This window comes from Erigeron canadensis, chromosome 4 (assembly GCF_010389155.1).
Source record: "Erigeron canadensis isolate Cc75 chromosome 4, C_canadensis_v1, whole genome shotgun sequence".
NCBI lineage: Eukaryota > Viridiplantae > Streptophyta > Magnoliopsida > Asterales > Asteraceae > Erigeron > Erigeron canadensis.
In genome coordinates, this window is record NC_057764.1 from 42,639,892 (window position 1) to 42,662,953 (window position 23,062).

General features: G+C 31.9%; 2 protein-coding genes and 1 pseudogene across 2 annotated transcripts; 2 read left to right on the forward strand and 1 right to left on the reverse strand.

Moving 5' to 3' along the window:
- Nucleotides 1–240: 240 nt before the first annotated feature.
- LOC122595183 (alanine aminotransferase 2) lies at nt 241–3,831 on the forward strand. Its single transcript, XM_043767514.1, has 14 exons — nt 241–453; nt 962–1,012; nt 1,095–1,145; nt 1,235–1,362; nt 1,508–1,586; nt 1,652–1,756; nt 1,857–1,967; nt 2,098–2,235; nt 2,351–2,425; nt 2,510–2,630; nt 2,730–2,884; nt 2,984–3,058; nt 3,179–3,382; nt 3,531–3,831. Exons 1-14 carry the CDS (start codon nt 256–258, stop codon nt 3,645–3,647), a joined length of 1,608 nt encoding a protein of 535 aa, XP_043623449.1. The 5' UTR covers nt 241–255; the 3' UTR covers nt 3,648–3,831.
- A 1,366-nt stretch (nt 3,832–5,197) lies between these two features.
- On the reverse strand, nt 5,198–6,584 carry LOC122598551. Its single transcript, XM_043771143.1, has 3 exons — nt 5,945–6,584; nt 5,615–5,696; nt 5,198–5,506 (listed from the first exon to the last, which is right to left on the reverse strand). The coding sequence occupies exons 1-3, from the start codon at nt 6,442–6,444 to the stop codon at nt 5,300–5,302; spliced, it is 789 nt and encodes a 262-aa protein (XP_043627078.1). The 5' UTR covers nt 6,445–6,584; the 3' UTR covers nt 5,198–5,299.
- Nucleotides 6,585–20,559: 13,975 nt separating this feature from the next.
- LOC122598711 lies at nt 20,560–20,688 on the forward strand (annotated as a pseudogene).
- Nucleotides 20,689–23,062: the final 2,374 nt, after the last annotated feature.

A 23,062-nucleotide genomic window follows, 5' to 3' on the forward strand; every position in this document is an offset into this window, starting at 1 on the left:
AAAAGTTACTTTTTTTAAAAAAATTACTCGTATGTTAAAAGTTAAAAAAAGTATAGATTGGAAAACAAGTTGAGATCCGTGGGCTGAAACAAAAACGAAAAGAAAATCGTGTCCGAATTGAGTAATTGATGTTAAGGAATCTTCCTGCGTGTCTGCTCTCCCTTGATCACACAAATCTTGACCTATAGATACAACATATAGATACATACGTTAATACATAATAATCACGCCCATAAATATAAAAAGGGGTTGGCAATGCGGAAATTCGTAGCACACAGAGCCAAAACTTTACTCAAAACCACCACATCCAAATCAAATTCTAATTATTCCTCTTCTTCTTCAAAACTTGCTAGATTTTTTACATCACTTAATTCACCTCCTTCCGATACACCTCCGTCCATGGCTTCCGATCTCTCAACGCCGCCAGTCACCGTCGAATCACTAAACCCTAAGGTCTATTATTACCTTTCCATTTCAAAATTTTATATCAGCTGATTATGTTAATTTTTAAGATTCCTATAGTTTTGGTTTGCTTGTAAAATTTAATCTGTTCATCTTCAATATATACATGTAATATTCATTTGTAGTATATATAGAGTCTATAGTATTGTTGTAAAGTTATGGATATATGCTTATGAATCTGCTTATAGATAAGTAAAAAGTTGTGAATAAACTTAGTGGATCTAGTAACTATTTGGAAGTATCATTAACAGCATATATAGAGAACTTCTGTTAGAGATATTAAAAAAAGTGTCCACTAATCAAGTGTTTGGATGAGCTTTTTTGAAATTATATTACTCGTATAACTTGATAGAAAGTTGAAGCCTATATTTTGTAAAAATACATAAATTTTATATAGTATATATTCACAGATTTGTATCTATAATAGTGGTTTTGAACTGATTGCATGACAATTGAAAGTGGTTGACATTTGGGCTCATGTTTTTGCCTTTATTGCCAGGTATTGAAATGCGAGTATGCTGTTCGTGGTGAAATTGTCTCCTTGGCTCAGGTAATCTATTGATTTGTGTTGTATAATGAGTTGTTTCGACATAAGGTATCAGTTATTGATGTTTTAAGTTCATGCATTACAGAAATTACAGCAAGACTTGCAAGCAAATCCTGGTTCTCATCCATTTGAGGAGGTATCGTTTTCTGAATGCTTTTTTTTTTTTTTTTCTGTTAGAGAGGTGTATAATTTTGCTTAAGTGATGGTATACTTTGATATTGGCAGATACTTTACTGTAACATTGGAAATCCACAATCACTTGGTCAACAACCGATCACTTTCTTCAGAGAGGTTCTCGCATTGTGTGATCATCCCGCCATATTGGACAAGAGCGAAACACAGGGTTTGTTTAGGTATGAATACCTTAAAACGGGTTTTAGTTTTATAACTTTGGTGATTTCTTATGTGTATTCAATATTTCAAGTACCTTGATGTGCATAGTTAAACATAGTCATCATGTATCTTATTCTTATTATGACTTTTGGTGAACTCCTTCAGTGCGGATTCCATAGAGCGAGCATGGCAGATCCTTGATCAAATTCCTGGAAGAGCTACCGGGGCATATAGTCACAGCCAGGTAAAAGTTTTGTTTATTTGTAGCTTTCCAGAGTTGTGATGTGACTATTTTGCAATTGAGATCAGGGTATCAAGGGATTGCGTGATAGCATTGCTGCTGGGATTGAAGCTCGTGATGGTTTCCCTGCTGATCCAAATGATATTTTCTTGACAGATGGTGCAAGTCCAGCGGTAAAGATTTCTGTTCTGTGTTTGTATCATTAAGTAAAAGATTTTGAAATTAGCGAAACAAGGCAATTTAACTATAGATTATATTTTGTTTCTATACCAGGTCCATATGATGATGCAGTTACTGATAAGATCAGAGAGTGATGGAATTTTTTGTCCAATTCCTCAGTACCCTCTTTACTCTGCTTCAATCGCTCTACACGGTGGCACTCTTGTATGTGTTATTGTTTCCAAAAAATGTTTGTTATTTGTAGCCTCTTTGTTACTGACTGAGTTTAAGAGTGACCTTGTTTAACCTCAATTTAATAAATAGTGTAATAGAGCTGTGCATAATGATTTTTCAGGTTCCTTATTATCTTGACGAAGCTACCGGTTGGGGACTTGAGATTTCTGAACTTAAGAAGCAACTGGAAACTGCTAGACAAAAGGGTATTACTGTTAGGGCTTTGGTTGTTATTAATCCAGGCAACCCAACAGGCCAGGTGAATATATATATATATATATATATATATTTGTGTTCTTAACATTAAAGGATGTACCGTCTCTTATCTATTATAAATAATTTACTGATTATTTTTTCCAATGAATTTTGTTTAGGTTCTTGCTGAGGAGAACCAACGAGATATTGTGGAGTTCTGCAAGAAAGAAGGTTTGGTTCTTCTAGCAGATGAGGTATGAAATTTTACAATTTTGTCAAAGTATCAGTTATGCAGGGTTGTGTTCCATCTGATCTTTTTGTATATGTATGTTATGCAGGTTTACCAAGAAAACATCTATGTTCCCGAGAAGCAATTTCACTCTTTCAAGAAAGTATCTCGCTCTATGGGATATGGTGACAAGGATATCCCCTTGGTTTCGTTTCAATCAGTGTCTAAAGGTGGTTCTTTTTATTTATTTGTTTGTTTGTAAAAGCAGTATTTCAGGGTAATTACACGTATCCATCAAATTTCTGAATGACTATTTTTCTGCTTCTAAGGCTATTATGGGGAGTGTGGGAAAAGAGGTGGTTACATGGAGGTCACTGGTTTTACTCCTGAAGTTAGGGAACAAATTTACAAGGTGGCATCAGTGAATCTGTGCTCAAACATCTCTGGTCAGATTCTTGCAAGCCTTGTTATGAGCCCTCCAAAGGTATCTTTCTCACTGTGTGTTGTGCAATTCTATTTTGTATTAAGAATGGCGGGTGGTTAATTCAGTATAATAGTAAGTCTGATATGTGCGAGTATGCAGGTTGGAGATGAGTCATACGAGTCCTATTTCTCTGAAAAAGATGGCATCCTACAATCACTGGCAAGACGTGCAAAGGTCAGTTCAGATTAACAATACTTGGATTGGTATTATGTATGCGTTAATCTATCATAAAATTGAGGAAAAATCTTGATAATTCTTTATTTTGCCTTTTTTCTTCCCATTAATAAACAATAGACATTGGAAGATGCACTAAACAGCTTAGAGGGTGTTACTTGTAACAAAGCTGAAGGCGCAATGTATCTTTTTCCACGCATTCGACTGCCTAACAAAGCAATAAAAGAAGCAGAGGCAGCTAAGAAGGCACCTGATGCATATTATGCTACCCGCCTTTTGAATGCCACTGGTATAGTTGTGGTTCCTGGTTCTGGTTTTGGTCAGGTAAAGATTCTTGGATTTTAGATACTATGTTCACTAAACATTATTAGGCTAAACTACAGCAATTAAAGGATCTGTTATTAATTAGTTAGCCTTTTCCACATGAGTTATTTGTTTAATTGATAGACTGTTATTGTTTGGTTTACAACAGGTCCCTGGAACATGGCATTTTAGGTGCACGATATTGCCACAGGAGGAGAAGATTCCAGCCATTGTTTCACGGTTGACAGATTTCCACAAGAAGTTCATGGATGAGTTCCGCGATTAAATCTATCATACGAGTTTTTTGTTACTTTTGTTCATGAATCGTGACAAACAGGCCTTGAAAATTTTGAAATAAAAAGGTCAAATAACTCTCTTTTATAGCTTTGCCAAACTTTTGTTAATTGTGTTTACGTTTTCTGCTCAATGAGATTCTATCGAAAATATATCTTGCGTTAGCATTAGCATTATATAACATTTTGCAGTTCCTTTGGTACGTTTACTTACATTCTCTCTTTTGGTTGTGCACCTTATATTGTTTAGTGTAGTTTCAAGTTTTCTACTTAGATTGAATGATGTATAGTAAAAGTTCATGGCATACATCAACTTTCATGTGTGGAGTTCTGCGATTGTATGCAAGAGTATGTTAGTTTGGCTTGTCCTAAAAATGCCCCATCTGGCTTATTGGGGTTGGCTAAAGAGGATTCACTTTCAGTAATGGGAGGACCTGAATAATAGTTTGGTTTCAGGGGAAAGATATCTGGGACACCCAAATTAGAAATAAAATGGATTCAGTTATATGGGTTTGGTAAAGCCGATTTAATTCAACTATGCAATGTTACTAGTAATGCCTATTTTTTCTTCATAAAACCTCCAGTTAATAAACCGATTACCACTACAAATATATATTGAGTTGTTGCGGGGTTTGGCTTATTTAATTCAATCTGACACTTCATCTGGTAAGGGTCCTAATTTGGTTTTGGTCAATTATACTTAGTTCAGTTTGGTGCAACGAAAGTTAAAAAGTTAGTTATTTGGTTACCGAGCCCTACCCAATTAACCTGATTAATTGTTTTTTTTTTTAGGTGACCTCTGAATTGGCTCAGTTTTTTGTTGAATTGGGTGACGTAGCAAACCCGTTGGCATTTTTTCATCTCGTCAATATTGACAATGAAAACCGATTTTTTTTTATTTTATTTTTCTTTTTCCTTTTGGTTATCAAATTATGAATATAAAATAACATAAAAAGACAAATATTTTAAAAGATGATATATAGTTATATGGTGGAAATATATGTAATCTCATTTTTCATAGTCAAGCTCTGTCAACCACACCCCTAGCCATTGAATCTTAATTTTTTTAGTTTTCTTTTATGAAGGAGAAAATGTACACACCTCTAACAACCAGATATTTACATCAATCGTAGATTTTGTTAGTTCTAAGAGCAAAGCAATGTTGAATAAGAGCAAGTCAGCAAGCCCCATCAAAAACTAAAAAGCTCTATTTTAGAGTTCAATAATTTGACCTATCAGGTTCAAATTACAAGTGTAACTTTGTTATCAGTTATGGTAAAAACTTTACGCCACCCTCGATTTTAAACTCAAACACAATAAAAAACCAATCATATATGCAAACCTAAGGCCTAAAATGTGTAGAGGGAATAATTACTGTGGGTATAGGAACACAAGATATAATAAAGCTGCAATGATTTTAACTTTTGCCAAAACAGTGATTGTTGGCGAAAGCAATCTTTGAACAGACAAAAGTAATGCCGTGCAAGTAAAAGTAATCTTTGAAGAAGAAGAGGACAAAGTTATGGTTGTAAGCCTTTTGACATGAATCCAAAGCAATTCTGTGTCATGTCAAACTTTTTTTGTAATTAAAAATTGTAGATTAACCCCCCTAATCTAGTGTACTAATCCTATTATTCTTTCTAGATCAATTACCAATCAAGCAACCACAGGAGCCCTGGTGGCCCGAAAAATGCACACTTGGGTGGCGGTTCATCGTCTTGTTCGATTTGGAAGTCGTCTCGGTGTGCTCGAGCTGAGCCGCTGCCCTCAACTCCTCTGCTTTTCGATGAACTAGCATCATCTTTTTCATCATTTTCTCTTCATGTTTTGATCTCATTTTTTGAATCTTTACCTACAGCCCATTTTGTTAACTTAATTAGAGTGTTCAAATCCCAAATCTTTTGGTTTAGTTGGTTTCTCTTTTTCTTTTTTAATTGTGGAGAAAAAAAAAAGTTTTCACCTCAAGCTTTCTTGACTGCTCTTCTGCTTTGGCCTTCTGGAGTTTCACCCATGCTTGAATTTTTGCTTCCTGAATTTGATACCTGCAGAAGAAAGAATAAAACATAAAGTCAAATGTTGTTTTCTCCAAAAACCTATGTTTGAAGGGATGTTTGGGTCATGCTTTGGAATAATCAGAGCATGGATAAGCTACTTTCATACATTATCCAAAACTGATTATTCCGGTCCAAAGTTAATCAGATTATCAATTACAAGTATATGAAACCGATAATCTGATTATCTTTAGATAGATGATCAGTTTGGTCTAGTATGATGGTGTTACGTTACTCACCTTATGCACGGGGGAGACATATCTTTTTCTTCCCAGGCAGAAGGTCTAGGCCCTGAAATGCTATCCAAACATTCATTTTTTATCTCAAAATGCCTCAAACTTTTTGATATTTCCTCCTCTTCTTCTTCTCTTGAGCTCCACTTTGAAGTATTCAAATCAAATGGTGTCCATGGTTGTATTTTAGCTAAATGGCACTCCTTTAACTCAATAATGTCAAATGAGTTGCTCTGGTCCTTCATTGACAACGGGGTGTTATGTCGTGGCGGAGACAAGCTTTTCAACGGTGTTGGGCACCGCGAGGTGGTGTTGCTGCCCGTTGGAGTCATCTGGGTTCCCATGTCTTTGTTTTTGGCCTCTTGAATCACTTCCAATTTCACATTGCTTGTTGAATTCTCTATTTGAGTTTTGAATCCAAATGCTTCACTCATTGGCTCCAAACATTTGGTTTTTGGAAATGCAGTTTCTACCTCGTTTGTAAATTTATCTGCGCCACCAAACATAGGTCAAGAACTCAACATGTGTGTGAACCAAAACAAAGCTTTACATACTAGTGCATTTGTGCTTCTTTGCTCCATTCTATGTAACATAATTGCTTGAAAAATATAATTATAGTGTATATAATAGCAAAAACTGAAGTAAGTACTAGTATACAATGAGACCAATATCTTATATTTTGCTAACTCAGTCTATCAACATATTCCATAAATAACAAAAATAGTCATACTCCCCCTTCATTTTCACAATTTTTCACCAAGAAAAAGATCATAATTTTTTTTGTGTGTGTGTGTGAGCTATAAGGTAAAAATACAAAATTATGTGTGACAATGGGGAGCAAATAAAGCTAAAGATAAGTGCACATGAAAAGTATATATGAAGAAGACAATGCAAGTGAATAAATTTAGTTTTACCTTTTAGAAGGCCATCACAAGAATCAAAAGTTGAGACCCCATTGGAAGCTTGATTGTGGTCCAAAATTGCATTTTTTGGACCATGAAAAACACAACTTTCTTTTGTGAATCTTGATCCATTTGAAAAGGCTTCTGTTTTGTAAAGTTTTTCTTGTTTATACATGAAATCTGCAGACTTTACAACACCATGAGCAGGAGATTCATGGCCACTCATGACCCATTTTTCAGCATCATCCCATTTTGAAGGAAAGTTTTTCCTAGTCCCAACTGTACTTAAAGTGTAACCGGGTCGACCCATTGTTGATGGAGCTCCAGTTTTCCTAGTCATGGAGTCAGGAAACCAGTCTGCAAATGGGTTTTCTTTATTCATTCTTACTTCCTGTAAAATGTAACAATTGGTGAAAAAAGTTGCCAAACTTTTGAAGTTTTTAAAGTAAGCAAATAAACAGTTTTTAAAGTTTTTGTTAATTAATGGTTATCTGTTTAAAAAACAAGAAATAAGCACTTATATAAGTAACACCAAACACCCCAAAATTTCAAGAAATTTGAAAAAAAATTAGTACCTCAAGAGAGTGGAAGAATGGTGTAGGGTCTTCAAGATACTTAGAGCTTTTGAAGTCCATTGTGTTTTATGGGAGTAAAAAGACAGTAAAAAGAGTGGAAAGTAGTAGAAAAAATAATATACTTAAAAGAAGGAATCTTTTGTTTGTAAGTTTGAAATAAAACAAGAGGGTGAAAAGGGTGACATAATATGGAAGATGAACAGAGGTAAAATAGTACAAGCAATCTTATTATGTAGCAAAGATGTGCAATGACTGCTATGAATAACAATGGTCCGGATTCTACATAACAGCTACTGGTCAAGAGTCTTCAAATTCAAAAAGTAAGTAGTAGATAAAGAATTCTTGTTGGTACTCTTTGGTTTGTTACTCAAAATCTTTAAATTTGTATATATAGTGATAGTGAAAAAAAAGTATTTATGTAGTTTGTAAGGTTCCAAGTACAAATCTGCATATATGTGTTACCAACATACAAACAATAAAAGATCCATTCATGCAATAAGGTTTTGGAATTATTCTAAAGAAAATTTAATAAATTATTACTCGTACATTTTAAGTGTATTGGAAGAACTTAGTTATTAGAGTGTCGTGTGTGTTATTTATTAACTCAATAGCATTACGAGTTCAAATAATAAGGGATTAATTTAAGGCTAAAGGACCAAGGTCTACAGACAATTGACTATGAAATCAGCAAGTATATGTTGGAAAATAATGATTCGTATTATAAATATAATGTAAAACATGATTAAGATTATTAACCTGAATATCCTGAGGAACCTGTTAATTGATTCAACATACGTGTCATTGAGATTGGTTTCCAAATTAAGGTGATTGTATATTTGATGGGGTGTTATACGGCTGGGTAGTTAGACCGTGATTAAGAGAGCATAAGCACACAATTAAGAGAGATTAGAAAGTGATTAAGAGTTCTAATGAAATGTAATTAGGTTCTATTTATAAATAGAACATTTATACTTTAGCCCCCTGGTGTTTCATAAGTGTGCAATATAATTCATAATAATTCCAATCACCTAATGGGAAACGCTATATTATGTCATTAATGGTAAATACGCCCATCGTATATTTACCGACATAAGGATTTCAATTATTTGTCAATTATCATATCGGACTGATATATGATCGGTGAAGGTCACAACTACGTGAGTCCAACAGTATATGGTGCCGAACTGCCGACTTATCTATAATCTATCTATATCTATATCTATAATCTATATCTATAACTATCACCTTTTACAATAGCTATATTTACATTAATCACCTACACTACTCGACGTCGGCACTACCACACTGTTGTCACCGCCGCATTGCGCAGGCACCCCTCTAGTATCAGTTAAGAAGAATTGTTAAGTAAAATAAGATTATGAAAATGACTTAATTGTGCTTAATGAATTATCCCTTTAAAAAAATTATAAGAAATTACTCAATTTGTCCTTAATTAATTATTACACCCTAAATGCCTAAACTTTTATTTTCTAAAACTATTTTAATATCACATTTAAATCAATCACATTTACATCAATGGTTGATTCGAAATATATTTTTAGACGGTTAGACCAATTTTTAAACTATATATGAAAGGAAATTTGAGTACAAATAGTCAGCATTCTTACCTCAATTATAGGTAATTTACATCAATTTCGTTAGAATATACATCAGATATGTTGTGTACATAAAAATTAAATATCTCTATCTATATTTATAATTTATAACCTCTTATAAAACAATTTATTGTTTTTTCAGATTTTAGAAAATCAAACACTTTTTTATACCAAAGATACTTATATCTTTTATTCACTAATTTAAATTAATTCATCTAACATCCTTATAATATTTATCATGAAATTATTATAACATACACTATCAAACATTAAAATAACTATACACCTCTTTTTTACCTCAATTATTTTTAAATTAATAATCACACTACTATTGTCACCACCGTTAACGTCACACTGCATTGTACGAGTACTCATCTAGTATATGTTCTCTATTCATTCGGTCAAAGTCTCCACGACCTTTTCACGCCCCTCTGAGGTGCACCATGTTGATAAGAATCGGCAAAGACCTTTTTGTACACGTCCTTGAGGGCTGCATTCATGGCATCTTAGTTAAATGCAAAAGTCCAATATGAAAACTTAAAAGATTACTAAGGTCGGTCCTTATAGTCTCTTTCACCCCGCGTCTGACGTCGTCCGACGCTTGGGGGTGAAAGACGTTATTAGCACCACTGGCGTCGGAGGTGGCGTCCGGATGGTTTGTTCTGAACTTAGACACACGTTTTTGCTTGTTTGTAGGTCCCAAATTCGTTTAATTGGCTTTTAAACTTAAAAAAATAGCGAAAAAAATCGTATATATGCGGTGGTGTGTACTGTGTGTGTGGTGGTGTTTATGGTGGTGTATATATCATATATGTATATATGAAGAAGAAAGACAATAATGATAAATTTCATTTTAACCCCCAAACTTTTATTAGTTTACGAAATAATGTAAAAAAAGAAAGAAAGAAACTGCTCAGTATCGCCTTCCGCGGGTTTTGAGCCCCAATAACTTGACGGTGTATGGAGGAGGTTAAGACGTAGGCATACCTTACATTTATCTAAGTAGAGAAGCTGCTTTCATTATCTACCTAAATGGGAGAAAAATGACCTCCAACCTTTGCATGGGATGAGAAACCCACCCATGACCTCTTAGTTTTAATTTGTATAATGTATATTAATATTACTCATCATAAAAAAAATTTTAATTAATTTGTTTTTTGATTTTGTATAAAGAAAAATGAAATAATAAAATAATAGAAGAATAAGACTTATAAGGAGGAGTGTTCTTAGAGTGTTATAGGAGAGAGAAAAGCTTATAAATAATGGAATAATAGGGGGAAAAGTGGTTTAATAACTTAGTATAACGAGAGGAACAAAAATGTGACATAATGTTCATAAAACCTAGGCTTTCTAAAAGTTGTCTTGTTCAAACATGAACACGGGTGTTAATTAATAGTTTTGCAGTTGTTGAGTTTTAATTATTCTTTTGTTGAATTTTAATTATTCTTTTCATCTTTAAATAAATATATACTGTATAGTGTGTATAAGAAGGCATGTTTCTATGAAACTATTTAACTACAGCCCTTATTGTATTTTTTATATACTAAAGTTCACCCTATGGTAAAAATACAATTTTTTTTATGTATATTAACGGCAATAAGGATATAACTTTTATTATTATTATTATGGTAAAAAGACACAAAGGTAGTTTGAGGTGAAATGGTGATGATTGTTGGCGGATTGATTTTAAGTAAAATAGGTTGTGGGTTGTCGGATGGGCCGACCTATTAAGTTTTTTTTATTTAAAATAATTTTGGGTTGGTGGGTTGAACTATTAACCTAAAAGGTCACTCGAGGCGCCCAAAAAAATCAAATTAGCACCGGGTCGAGATTTCATAACCCTAACCCAGTTTTTCCGTGTCAATTATTGAAACAATTTCGCGTAAGTTGAAGTATTGAAAGCCACATATATCAAATCGATTTTATATATGTTATACTAAAAGATGTACAAGATTCGTTTTCTTAACACTGTCCGATTTTATAAAAAAAACTTAATTTTGATATATACTATAACACGTACCGTATAAGTTTACTTGGTAATCCGGTCACCGACCGGGTATTAATCTAGTTATTATATTGTTGGTAGAGATAAAAGAAAAAAATAAATCTAACATTTAATTTAGACCATTGAAAATAAAACACAATTTAATCTTAACCATTGAAATAAAAAGTCAATTTTGACTATTTTAAATATGGTAATAATTTTATTTTATTAAATGTATTACTCCTTTTGTAATATTTTACACAATTTGTATTAAATATTCACGATATACAAACCTCAAAACATTAGATTTTTTCCAACAATAATACATACTCTATGAAAGAACTTTTTTTCAATTGCAGGTGAGATGTACGATAATTGTGAGTAAAGTGAAATGACGCCTTTTTCTTCTAAATTTAACTTTGTATATTTAACTCAACCTTTTAATTTATTATTTTTGTTATGTTAACTAGAAAAGCTTTTCATGGTTATATTGTTGTATACTTATCTATTAAGTTTACTGTTGAAAGTTTATAATATTTATTTTGTATCAACCTTATTGTTATTTAATAAAAAAATTAACTATAGTGTATTCTAATTTATATAATTTACATTTATTTAAAGTACACTTGTAGTGTAATTATATCATATTTGGGTGAAAGGATTGACGGGTTAAAAATACCTAACCTGAACCCAATCTACTATCAAAATCTACTTGAAGATCTCATCTAAAACCTGTCAGCCTAAACCGAACCGCCAATCCATAAAAAATCAAGTTGGTGGGTTGATTTTAGATCAAATGGTTGGTGCGTTGACAAATTGATTTCAAGTAAAATAGGTCATGGGTTGTAGGATCAAATGTCGACTTATTACAAATTTTTGAATAAATTTAAAATATTGTTAGGTTGGCGGGTTGAATTATTAACCCAAAAGGTCAACCCGACAACGACATCAACACCTATCCCTACCCATCGATATACTATACCTATACGAGGTTATGGTGAACGGGTTGGTGGGTTGAAGATATCGAACCTGAACCAGACCTAATATCAAAATCAACTTGAAAGTCTCAACCAAAACATGTCATCTCAAATTGACCCACTAATCCAAAAAAAATTAGGTTGATGGTTAAATGGTTTGGTGGGTTGTTTCAGGTCATATGGTTGATGGGTTGGTGGATTAATTTCAAGTAAATAATTTGTAGGTTGTCAGATCAAATGAGTTAGAGAGTCGACTTATTAAAAATATATATATAATTTTAAGATATTTTTGGATTAGCGGGTTGACCTATTAACCCAAAAGGTCTATATGTGTGTGTGTGTGTGTTATACCAAAAAATATATTATAAGACGTATATTTTTCATAATGTGTGATGCATTACTGTATAAATTTACTTGGTAACCCGGTCACCGACCAGGTAATACTCTAGTTATTATTATTAACGGCAGTAAGGATATCATTAACAAGACTTTTATTATTATTATTATTATTATTATTATTATATTATTATTATTATTATTATTATTATTATTATTATTATTATTATTATTATTATTATTATTATTATTATTATTATGCATGTTGGAGTGTCGAATTATGTTGGTAACTCTACCAAAAACATATCCAACCTGTTATTTGAGAAAACTCAAATAATTGAGGCTGGCAATTCTATATATGGTTATGGTTTGTTAATCTGTTATGATTGGATGTAAATGCTATGATATTGAAAGATATGATTTTTATGACCAAATAAAGAAACCAAAATGCTAGAAAAAGGCATAGCGTAATAACATTATACGAAGTATTATCTATGGATTTTTGTTAAATAATCTTAATGTTCTCTGTAAACTAATTGGATATACAAATTTTGTATCTCTCAATAATTATAAAAGAGGACATGAAATCATTTTTGAAAAATGCTAAACCCTTATATGAAAAAGAATATTAAATTATAACCTTATGATCAATTGGCTTACGTCATTTTCCTTATTTAGACAATTATTAATAATGTTATTAAATATTGGTAGATAAAAAAAAATATACCAGCGACAATCTCAAATACGCTACCCTTTTATTTTCATTCAATTCAACTTCTTTTCATATTAGTTCAATATTCATTCAATTTATTAAAACGAACATAAAACTCGCGCGTTGCGACGGATTTTCTTTTATGAGTGACAATTTGTAATAAAGGTAGATTTAGTAATTTAGTGTTATAGTGCGTGGAGTGTCATTTTAGAAACCATAAATATACATAAATGGTCTTTTTGGGAAAAACAAATACGCTTAATTTTTTAAAACATACCATAAATAAAAATCCAAAATGATTTAGAATATAATAATAATAATAATAATAATAATAATAATAATAATAGTAATAATAATAATAATAATAATAGCACTTTGCCACTTTTGGTTCCTTTCATCATAATAATATTTACTTTCTTTACAAACGACAACGACAACGGTACCCAATCCTGACAAAAGTTGGGATAAGGGGGAGGTATGATGTAGATAGACCTTACCTCTACACAATGGTAAAGAGGCTGCTTCCAGATCCACCGAAGTGGAAAGGGCCTCTGGCCCAAAAGTAAAAAAAATATGGTCAGATCCACCGAAGTGGAAGCTAAACCAGATGGGGATAAAAATTATGATATAATTGGTAGATACAAAACTTACATCCTTTACAAACTTATAATAGTAATTTTCTATCTCAAAAATGATATCAACATTATGCATTAGACGATTTACCCACGGATTATCCGATCTATAGTATATTTCACATGATTTCAACACTATTCATCGAATGAAGGTTTTCACTCTTAATCAAATGAAATTGTTTTTTAAGCAACGTCGTGATTAAAAATCATAATTTGGCCGTCATTGTTATAAACAATTCAAGTAATGTATTGTTATTAAAGATTTTTTTGCTCTTTATAACTTCTTAAATTTATTTAAATATATAATGTTTGGATTCAAGTGGAGAGCATGTTATTTAGGTAAATAGTCTCGTGCTTTTTAAAGTGATTAATATTTTTTGTGTTAATGTATTGATAGTTTTTTAAGCATTTTAAAATAATTTTTCGGGACACGGAATTATCAATGTTTTGTGATAAAATTTTTTATGTTGATGTGTAATTTCTAGTCTTAAATTTATGAAAACACAAAATACCTAGTTACTGACTACTACACACTTGCGGGCAGTGAACCCGTTCGTATGCAATATAGTTGACTTGGTAAACCGAGGTCGAACACAAGGACTTAATAAGCAATTGTTACAGTAAAATGATTCAGATTAAAAGTGGGTTTTGTGACCGAATTGTCACGTTGCAAAGTTAGTGAAGAAAGTCAGTAATCCCGTAGGATTAATCGTAAAGAGTATTTGATTGGTTGAACCTTAACACAGATTTAAAAATGAACACCTACTTGGATCAGCTCACATGCCAATCATCGGGTCTAGATATTACTTGCATTTGTTGAACGACTCAAAAAGTAGACAAGATGAACTCCCGTTATACTTGAAACTTTAACTGCTCAAAAGTTAATTATTGCTCCCGCACTTAATTTCTTCCCTAAACAGTTAAGCCTTAAGTTCCAGAGTTGATTTTATGATTTAATCTTTTGAAAGCTTTCTCCCGAACTGCTTATTCGCCTAATCAGATCCCTCTATCATAGACGTCTACACATTCAAAATGAATTTAATCGTTTTTAATCTTTATCGTTGATTTCTCCCGAACTCCAACGATTTCAGGTTAATTATAGACAGATTAACCATTTCATAAATCGATTGACAATGACATAGATTTCTCCCGAACTTCTAATTACAATTATCAATCAATTAATATAAAAGTTGAAAACAATATTTAAATCCAAATAAATGTGGATCTTCGATTAAACATATAAACCTTGTTCAACATTCACAAGCAACATCAATTCGACCCTATGACATGCTTACTACCCAAGCGGGTTGTAAAGATTTAGCTATTCATATTAAAAACACAAGAACAAACAAATAGAGAGGAAATCATATTATACCAAATGAATGATGATAATCCAGTAGCAATAATGATTACAATCCAAAGCTGAAAATAGGTGAAACCCTAATCACTTGTTTGCTCCCAAAAGATTCCTGAGTATGAGAAACTATCAAAATTGTGTTATGAATTCGTCCAAAAGTGCAGAACCCTAACTAATCCTATGTACAAAACACGCGTGTAACGGCCGTTACTGGGATAACGGCCATTACTTTTATACTTAAGGCCTAACGGGAGTTACTGGGCTAACGACCGTTACTCTTCAGTTGATTTCTAACGGCCGTTAGTTATCTAACTGCCAGTTACAGGAGAAACCACAAACCACCTATGTAACGGCCGTTACTGGGCTAACGGCAGTTACAACTTCCAGATTTCGTTTTCTTCGTCTTTCGCTCGATTTCACCCGAATCTTTCTCCCGTTTCTTCCTTAACTCATCAAAATCGACCAATTCATTCGTCGAATCAATTTCCAACCTGAAAACACTCAACATACCTTCAAAGCATCGAAAGTTGGATATAAAACTATCAAAATGACGAATAATTGGTTCTAAAGTCACGTGGGAAATGGTATAAAATATGACACATCATATGTCCAAGCCATTTTAGTTCATAAATAGAAGAGTATCCGGACATTGCATTTGGCCGCCGGCGTTGATAGGTGGTAGTGGCGATGGAGATTGGTGGTGGCAACAAGTAGTGCAAATTATTAATGTAAAAAAGTATTGTAGTTATTTTAAGAGTTAAATGGAGATGTTGTATATATAGGTATTTCAGTAGATATGAAAGGTATTTCAAGTGGAAATATTTAAAATAGTAATAAAAAAAAGAGAGTATTTTGGGGTAATGAATTACTTAGTTGAAAAAAAAAATAATGAATGTTTTATAATATATTTTAATAAAGATGTTTGTATCATTAGTGATCTTATCTTCGATTCAAATCCAATAGTTATTGGGAAAAGGAACTTGCAAATTAACCCATTTTAATTTGATAATAACTAACTCGACATTATTAGTTCCAAATATATGTTTGGACGATATTTGGTGGCGGATAAATCTTAGAAAATTTTAAATTTGGGTAATTTAAATTCAAGAATAAAATTTGTAAATTATAATTAGAGCATGAAGCAAGAGGTGTGATCCGTGACGGCTTCACCGTCTGTTGACTTAATATTATTTAATGTAATAAATTATAAAAATTCTACTGTAATATTTGACAAACTTTAAAATGAAGTAATTAGGCAGAACAAGAATTTAAAAATGTTTTAAAATGTAGAGTATGTAAATTCATTTCATAATGTATTATATAACTTCCTATGTTATTATGTAGAAAGTTTAATACCAAAATTTAGGAAAAGTTTGCTTCCGATATTTTACTTTTAGTTAAAGATAACATTAGTTTATTTTCATATTAAAGTTTTTATATAACTTTCATTATTATAGTAGCTTTCTAAAGGTTAATCGGTTTAATCAAATTAATTACACATGCGATTAAGAAAACATATGTAAGACCTTTTGATATTACTTTTTCAATATATATATATATTTTTATCTAAATGTGTCGGTAGTATTTGATACTATATAATAGAATAACGTGTCTTAATTATATATGTTTACCCGCGTAATAATCTAGTTTGTTGTATGAAAATTCAAGATATGATTTCAAATATATTAAATAGTACTTCTATTTTTCTTTCCATGTAATAAGTAAATAGTAACAGCCATTGAAAACATCAATGTAACATTTTATTGTATAAAACTTTTGTTAATTTGTGTGATTATCAATGAAAAAACTCTAAGATTTGAACTCATGATATTATGATGTATTGACATTATCCCACAGATAAAACCCTGTTAACTTAACTAATTGGCATTAGCCTAATGGTGACCAGTCGCTACTTTCCAGGTGGATCTTGAGTACGAAACTTGTTAAAAGGAAACTTGAGATAATCACATGATTATTTAGTGATTGGGATTCATCTGACCGGATGATTAATGGGTACCCAATGATATATAAGATCATAAGTTTCATTTAATTATTATTATTATTATTATTTTAAGAAAAAACCATGTAAACTTAGACATTAGCCATACGTGATACGTTACCTTAGGGGGGAGGGAGCCGAAGGGGAGATGGGGAGCGAGATGAAGAGGGCTACAGCGAGATGAGGGAGATTCGGGTGCCATGGTTGCGAGCTCGACGACGAGATGGGGGAGCGAGCTTTGAGCTCGGAGAGGGTTGAAGGAGGGTTGGGGAAGGAGGGGCTGAAAGTGTAAAATTTCCTGACAATTGCAGGGACTAGCAGTGTAAGTTTTCACATACCAGGGACCAAAAGTGTAAACTGGCCTAAAGTTTCATTTCTTTTGTTTTTTCTTTTTTAGCTGCGATCCAAAAGTCTTTTTTTTGTTTGTTTTTTTTAGCTGTGTCTAAAGTCAAAAAATGGGATGAAACTTTCTTTCCTAAAGTTTTTTTTGTTTTTGTTTTTTTGACATAATGTAAATTTCTTTTTTTATTATTATGTAATGTGTTTTTTAATATTACGTATGTATTTTGTTATTAATTATGTAAAGTTTATAAATGTGTTTTGTTTTCTTAACATATAAATGTAAAAAAAAGTTAATTATGTAAAGTTTATAAATGTTAAGGGTAAATTATTAAAATTTAAAGAAAGGTTGAGAGTTTCGGTTACCACTAAAAAAGGTTGAAAAAAAAGTTAGAAGATTGAAATGAGGTGGAATAATTTGATTGGTTATTTGAAATGAGATAGGAGGGTTCAACCTTTTGGCTCCCTCCCCTTAAGATCGGTTATAAGGTTGGCCCCAGCATAAATGAATTAAGTCATAGTTGCATGCCACGCTACCTATGGAAAGAAACAATAATTGAGTATTAAATGATGTTACAATTATAAAAAGGGCATTCAGAAATTGATATTTATGGAAGTACAATTTTGGTTAATGAGAAATCACATGTCTTCGGTATATCACCTATCTCTTTCACATCAAAGTATTTTTCATAAAATTTTCTATCAGAAATCAGAAATATAGTAGGAGGTAATTATAATGTATTTTCTTTCTAGACTAGATAAATGGGTAGAATACTCGAATTCACTGTATGCAAATATGCGATGTAATAACTACACTTATCTGTTACAGTATTTTTTTAACATAAACACTACACTTATTAAACTACTAGCATTGTATCCGCGCAATGCAGCGGGGAATAAGAAAAAAATGCCGGTGGTTTGTGGGGCGGCGACGATGAAAAAGAAAAAAAAAAAACAAACCGGCGGCGATGGATGGTGGTTTGATGGTGGTTTTTTGGGCGGTGGTGGATGGTGTTTATGGGGGGATAACGTACATAGAAGGTAGATTGCGGCGGTGGATGGTGATATTTGGGGCGGTGGTGGATGGTGTTTATGGGGGGAGAAAATCAGAGAAGGGGGGAAGGGAGAGAAAATCAAAAATCGGATGAACGTATGTGTGTGTAATGAGCGTGATGGAGAAAAAATAGGGTAATGTAAATTAGGAGGGTATAAAAGACATTTTAAAGATAGAGGTGTTAAAGGGGGGTGAAGTAGTTTGCTTATTAAGAGAGTATAGACTATTACAATCGTGCTAAAAAAACTTGCATTTAAAATTTACCATTTAGATTGAACTTTTGTTTTCTCGTTTTTAAACTTTTAGTTGAAAAAGCTTTGAGAAAAATCATTAGTATGAACTTGCCTGTAATTTATCATAAGCTTAATTGAGCTGAATTAATAATATAACATTGTTTTTCTTTAGGTTTTCTTAAACAAAGCCCTAAAGATTTTCGTAAAGTTACATTAAATAGTTTTACACTTGTTATAAAATTCAAATATTAAGTTTTATACGGAACGGTACAATCTTTTATGAAGCCCAAAGGCCTAAGGGATTATTTTCTTTTTCTTTTTCTTTTTTTTGGTTAAGTTAGAGAAAAACATTCATTACTTGCAAGTTGCAACTATAACTTACACCACACCAAACAGGTGGTTTTTTTTAACATCATCTAAGGAATGCTTGACTTAGTTAATTCAAGGTTTTTCTTTTATTATTTTCTTTTCTTTTTTTAGCTTGTAGTATTTAAAAATAAACTCTATTTTATAATGTAAAATATGATTTGCAACTTAATCCGGCTTGAGATTTAAAATCAACCCTAAAATATACACAAGCCAAGGGTTTTTTTAGTAGATGTTTACATAGAAAAAAAATAATAATAGATAAAAATTGTATATATGTGTATATAATTTTTCAAAGATTATAGACCATTGGAGAGAATGGATTTCAACTTGATTTGGTTAAAATGTGTTGAGGCTGGTGATGGTAACTACAAAAAGCATGGTCATCGTGCCACCACCTAGCCTCGTAACCATTTCATTTGGCCCATTTCATTTGGCTTTGGTTAGTGTCACTAACCCCACCACCATGTTGTTACGAATGGTATTATAAACTCACTATCATTCATAATTTATTATTATTATTATTATTAAAAAATAAGATTTTTATTAAATTTTCATAGAAGTTACAAAAAAATTTCATAGACTATTATTATTATTATTACCTTTTAAACTACATCTCTCATTTATTTATTTATTTAAATATCTCTACCAAATAACAAACTTAATAAAATTATTTACAACACAAGTCATTCAACTATGAAAATAACTAGACTACCCTTTTTACACCAATTAACTTTAAATTAATAACCACACCGTCACTGCCAGTGCCACCACCGCCGCCGCTACTACAGAACTTACTTTGTTATAACGGTAGTAACACGTGTTACTGTCGCCACCCCCACTTGTCGCCGCCACCACGACCACCGCCATCACCGCCACTGCCACATCTGTATCCTTGCGATTACTTTTACTACATAATGAAAATGGTCAATCTCTACCATAAAATTTGAAAGCTTATACTACTAATTTTTTTGTTAGAGTACTAACAAGAAAAACATGTAAAAGCCACCGATATGTACTAAGCTCTTTTGTTCATCTTTCCGAAGAAAATTAGTTATACAAACACAGCTTGACGAATCGTGTATCAAAATCTAAAAGTGGTACATCAATGTGATCATATCAAAAGCAACACACAATTACCTTAAATACATACACTAAGCTTACCAGTTAACAAACTATAATAGGAATAGAAATTCGCAAAACAATACTGCCTAAGTGCCTATGCAACTTCTTCTTGAAGGACATGGATACCGAAATCGAAAAATACATGTACTCGTGATTCGTGAAGTTTCGTTTTAGCTTCTTTGAGATTATTCACTCAACGTTGTAAAGAAAAAAGATTTTTATGATGGAAAGTGAGACGGATTCGATTAGTTGGATTGATTAAGTATGTAATGTAGATGTAAGTTACATCTGATGAAGAAATGAAAGTTGTATGAAAGTTGGGGTTTGGGCTTGTCCCACATCGGATGGTGAACAATAGCAAGAGGGGTGGTAGTGGTTATAAAATGAAAGGAGATGGTAGCAAGAAAATTTCCGCAGCCATGCCGTGAGCACAAAATGAACTATTCTTTCGCCTTTTACTAAAGAATACCGTGTGTCTGTAGAGACTCCTACCATTTTCTCAGTTTAAGGGGGTGTTTGGCCTAGTTTATTTGAAGGAACTTTTAGCTTTTTTGCTTATCTTGAGGGATAAGCTTATGTTTTTTAGCTTATGTTTTTATTTGATAAGCTAGAAATCAAAGCTTTTTAGCTTTTTTTCTTATTTTCCTTTCAAAAACCAAAAGCTAAGCCAAACACTATATAAGAGCTTATAAACTTAAAGTGAAAAAGCCAAAAGCCACTTATATTTTATAAGCATAAGCCAAAAAATATAAGTTAGGCCAAACACCCCTAACTATTAGATATAGTCATAGCAAACTCTAATACTGAAACCATTTAAATGTTTTGTAATAACCCATCCCATCTTATACGCATATTGTTCAGCGTGATTTTGTAAACTGGATTTGCCATTAAGCAACTTTTTGTAATGAAATTAAGTCCATAAGGCCAATAAATTTGTGATCAAAATGCATTTATTTATTGAAATAATTTGATGTACGACGATGAATGAAGTAGGATTTCGGAGCAGATACTGAATAAGGGTAAAGGACATAAAGTTTCTACTCAATTTTACAGAGTAACAATCAAGACAAAAATGTAATCATAATGTTTGGGACTTGGGAGGTCCAGCTTGCTGAAAATAAAGCTTGATATGATGCCCACATATATTTATTTATTTATTTTTAAAAGTTGATGCCCTCATATATACTACTCGTAACTCTCGTACAATATATTTCTTTTAATATGACTTAGATTATGCATACTTCATATAACATTTCACAAACCATAATTTCCAAATATTCAGAACTAAAAACCCGTTACAAAAACCCAGTTCAACCCAAGAAAAATTTATTACTCGTAATAAACACCACACCTGACAATAAAATATACCGATGCATACATATATCCACAAAGACTTAACAAGATATAAATGAGGTTTTTTTTGTTCAGAATATTAAGAAAAACAAGTATTTGACTCGGATATACACATCTCAGATGATGTAAGTGACCAATTGTGAACCTTTTTCCTTGTCAACACAAGATGCTAATCTAGTCTAGTTCTATAAAATGTTAGATTACTATTTTCAATAATTCGTAAAGGGATCAATTATCTGGTCGTCATGTGCCTGCAATTCCAATCATCAATACACTAGCGACTTGGTATCTAGTTCTCACAACTAACATAACAGATAATTAATCAGATAATAACTTATCATTTTTATTTATTATTTAATTTAATAATAATCTCCATAACCTCAATAAAACAATGTGCATTTTTGATACCCTTCAATTAACAACTTAGATATCGTACGTTTCTTATCTTACTTTAGAATTTAAACCGTATACAATTTTACGTGAATTATATGATAATTTTTATATATTGCCAACCCAAAAGAAATAGAAAATACTCAGATAACCTCTCAATACAATTTTGTTTTATAAATATTAACTCAGAGATTTTCAATAATTAATGATAAATCAACCTACTTGGTGTGCTTAAAGATGTGTCTAATTGTAATATGATGACATATGAAAAAATCAGGGGGACATGATTAAGAAAGAAAATTAATGGAATCTACATGTCAAATTCTTAAGGTTTTAGACATATCTTTAGGCACACCAATTAAATTGATTAATCATTTTCCATACATTAATAATGTCATAGTTTTACAACATCAACATATTAACTTACACTTTTAACTTTTAACGTCTACACGTTTTGATACTCGCCAAAATTCAAGACACGATCTTTAAATAATAACCTTTTGTTATCCCTCATATCAAACTATTTTCATAAAAACGACTAGATTTTCACACAAATAAGGTACTCATCTATGTTTGACATACATTTACGATGACGACATGGTGAATGGAAATATATTGTAATTAAGACGTTATAGGGACACTTTTGGCTTCATTAAATATAAGGTTAGATAATATTCTTTATACTCGATATAGTTTTTGAATAATATCATCAGACTATTATTATATTATAATAATAACAGTCTTGATCAATGAATATACATGTACATTAACGATCTTAAGTTTGGTTAATTAAAAATAAACAAGTAGATGTTATTAAAAGAAAATTAATATAGGGCCACTCAATACAAATTATGACACACAAAACCAAATTTAAAAGTTAAAATGTCAACATCCACAGTATGAAGATAAGCCTCGCTTACCCCACCCAAGTCTTAATAAAATTTCATTAAAAGAGTATTTCACCCAATAATGCAGCTTATTTTCTCTTATTTAACCTGCTTCCATCAGTTTTATAAAGATAAGTACAACTAATCCTTAAAGGTATGATCTTAAATTAATAATTCTTTGCTAATTTAGTGTTTAAGACACTCTTGTTTTTTGGTGATTATTAAGTCCATAGATTAATCCATGCTATCGACGTTTTTAGACATATATGGAAGTAATGTTATGATGA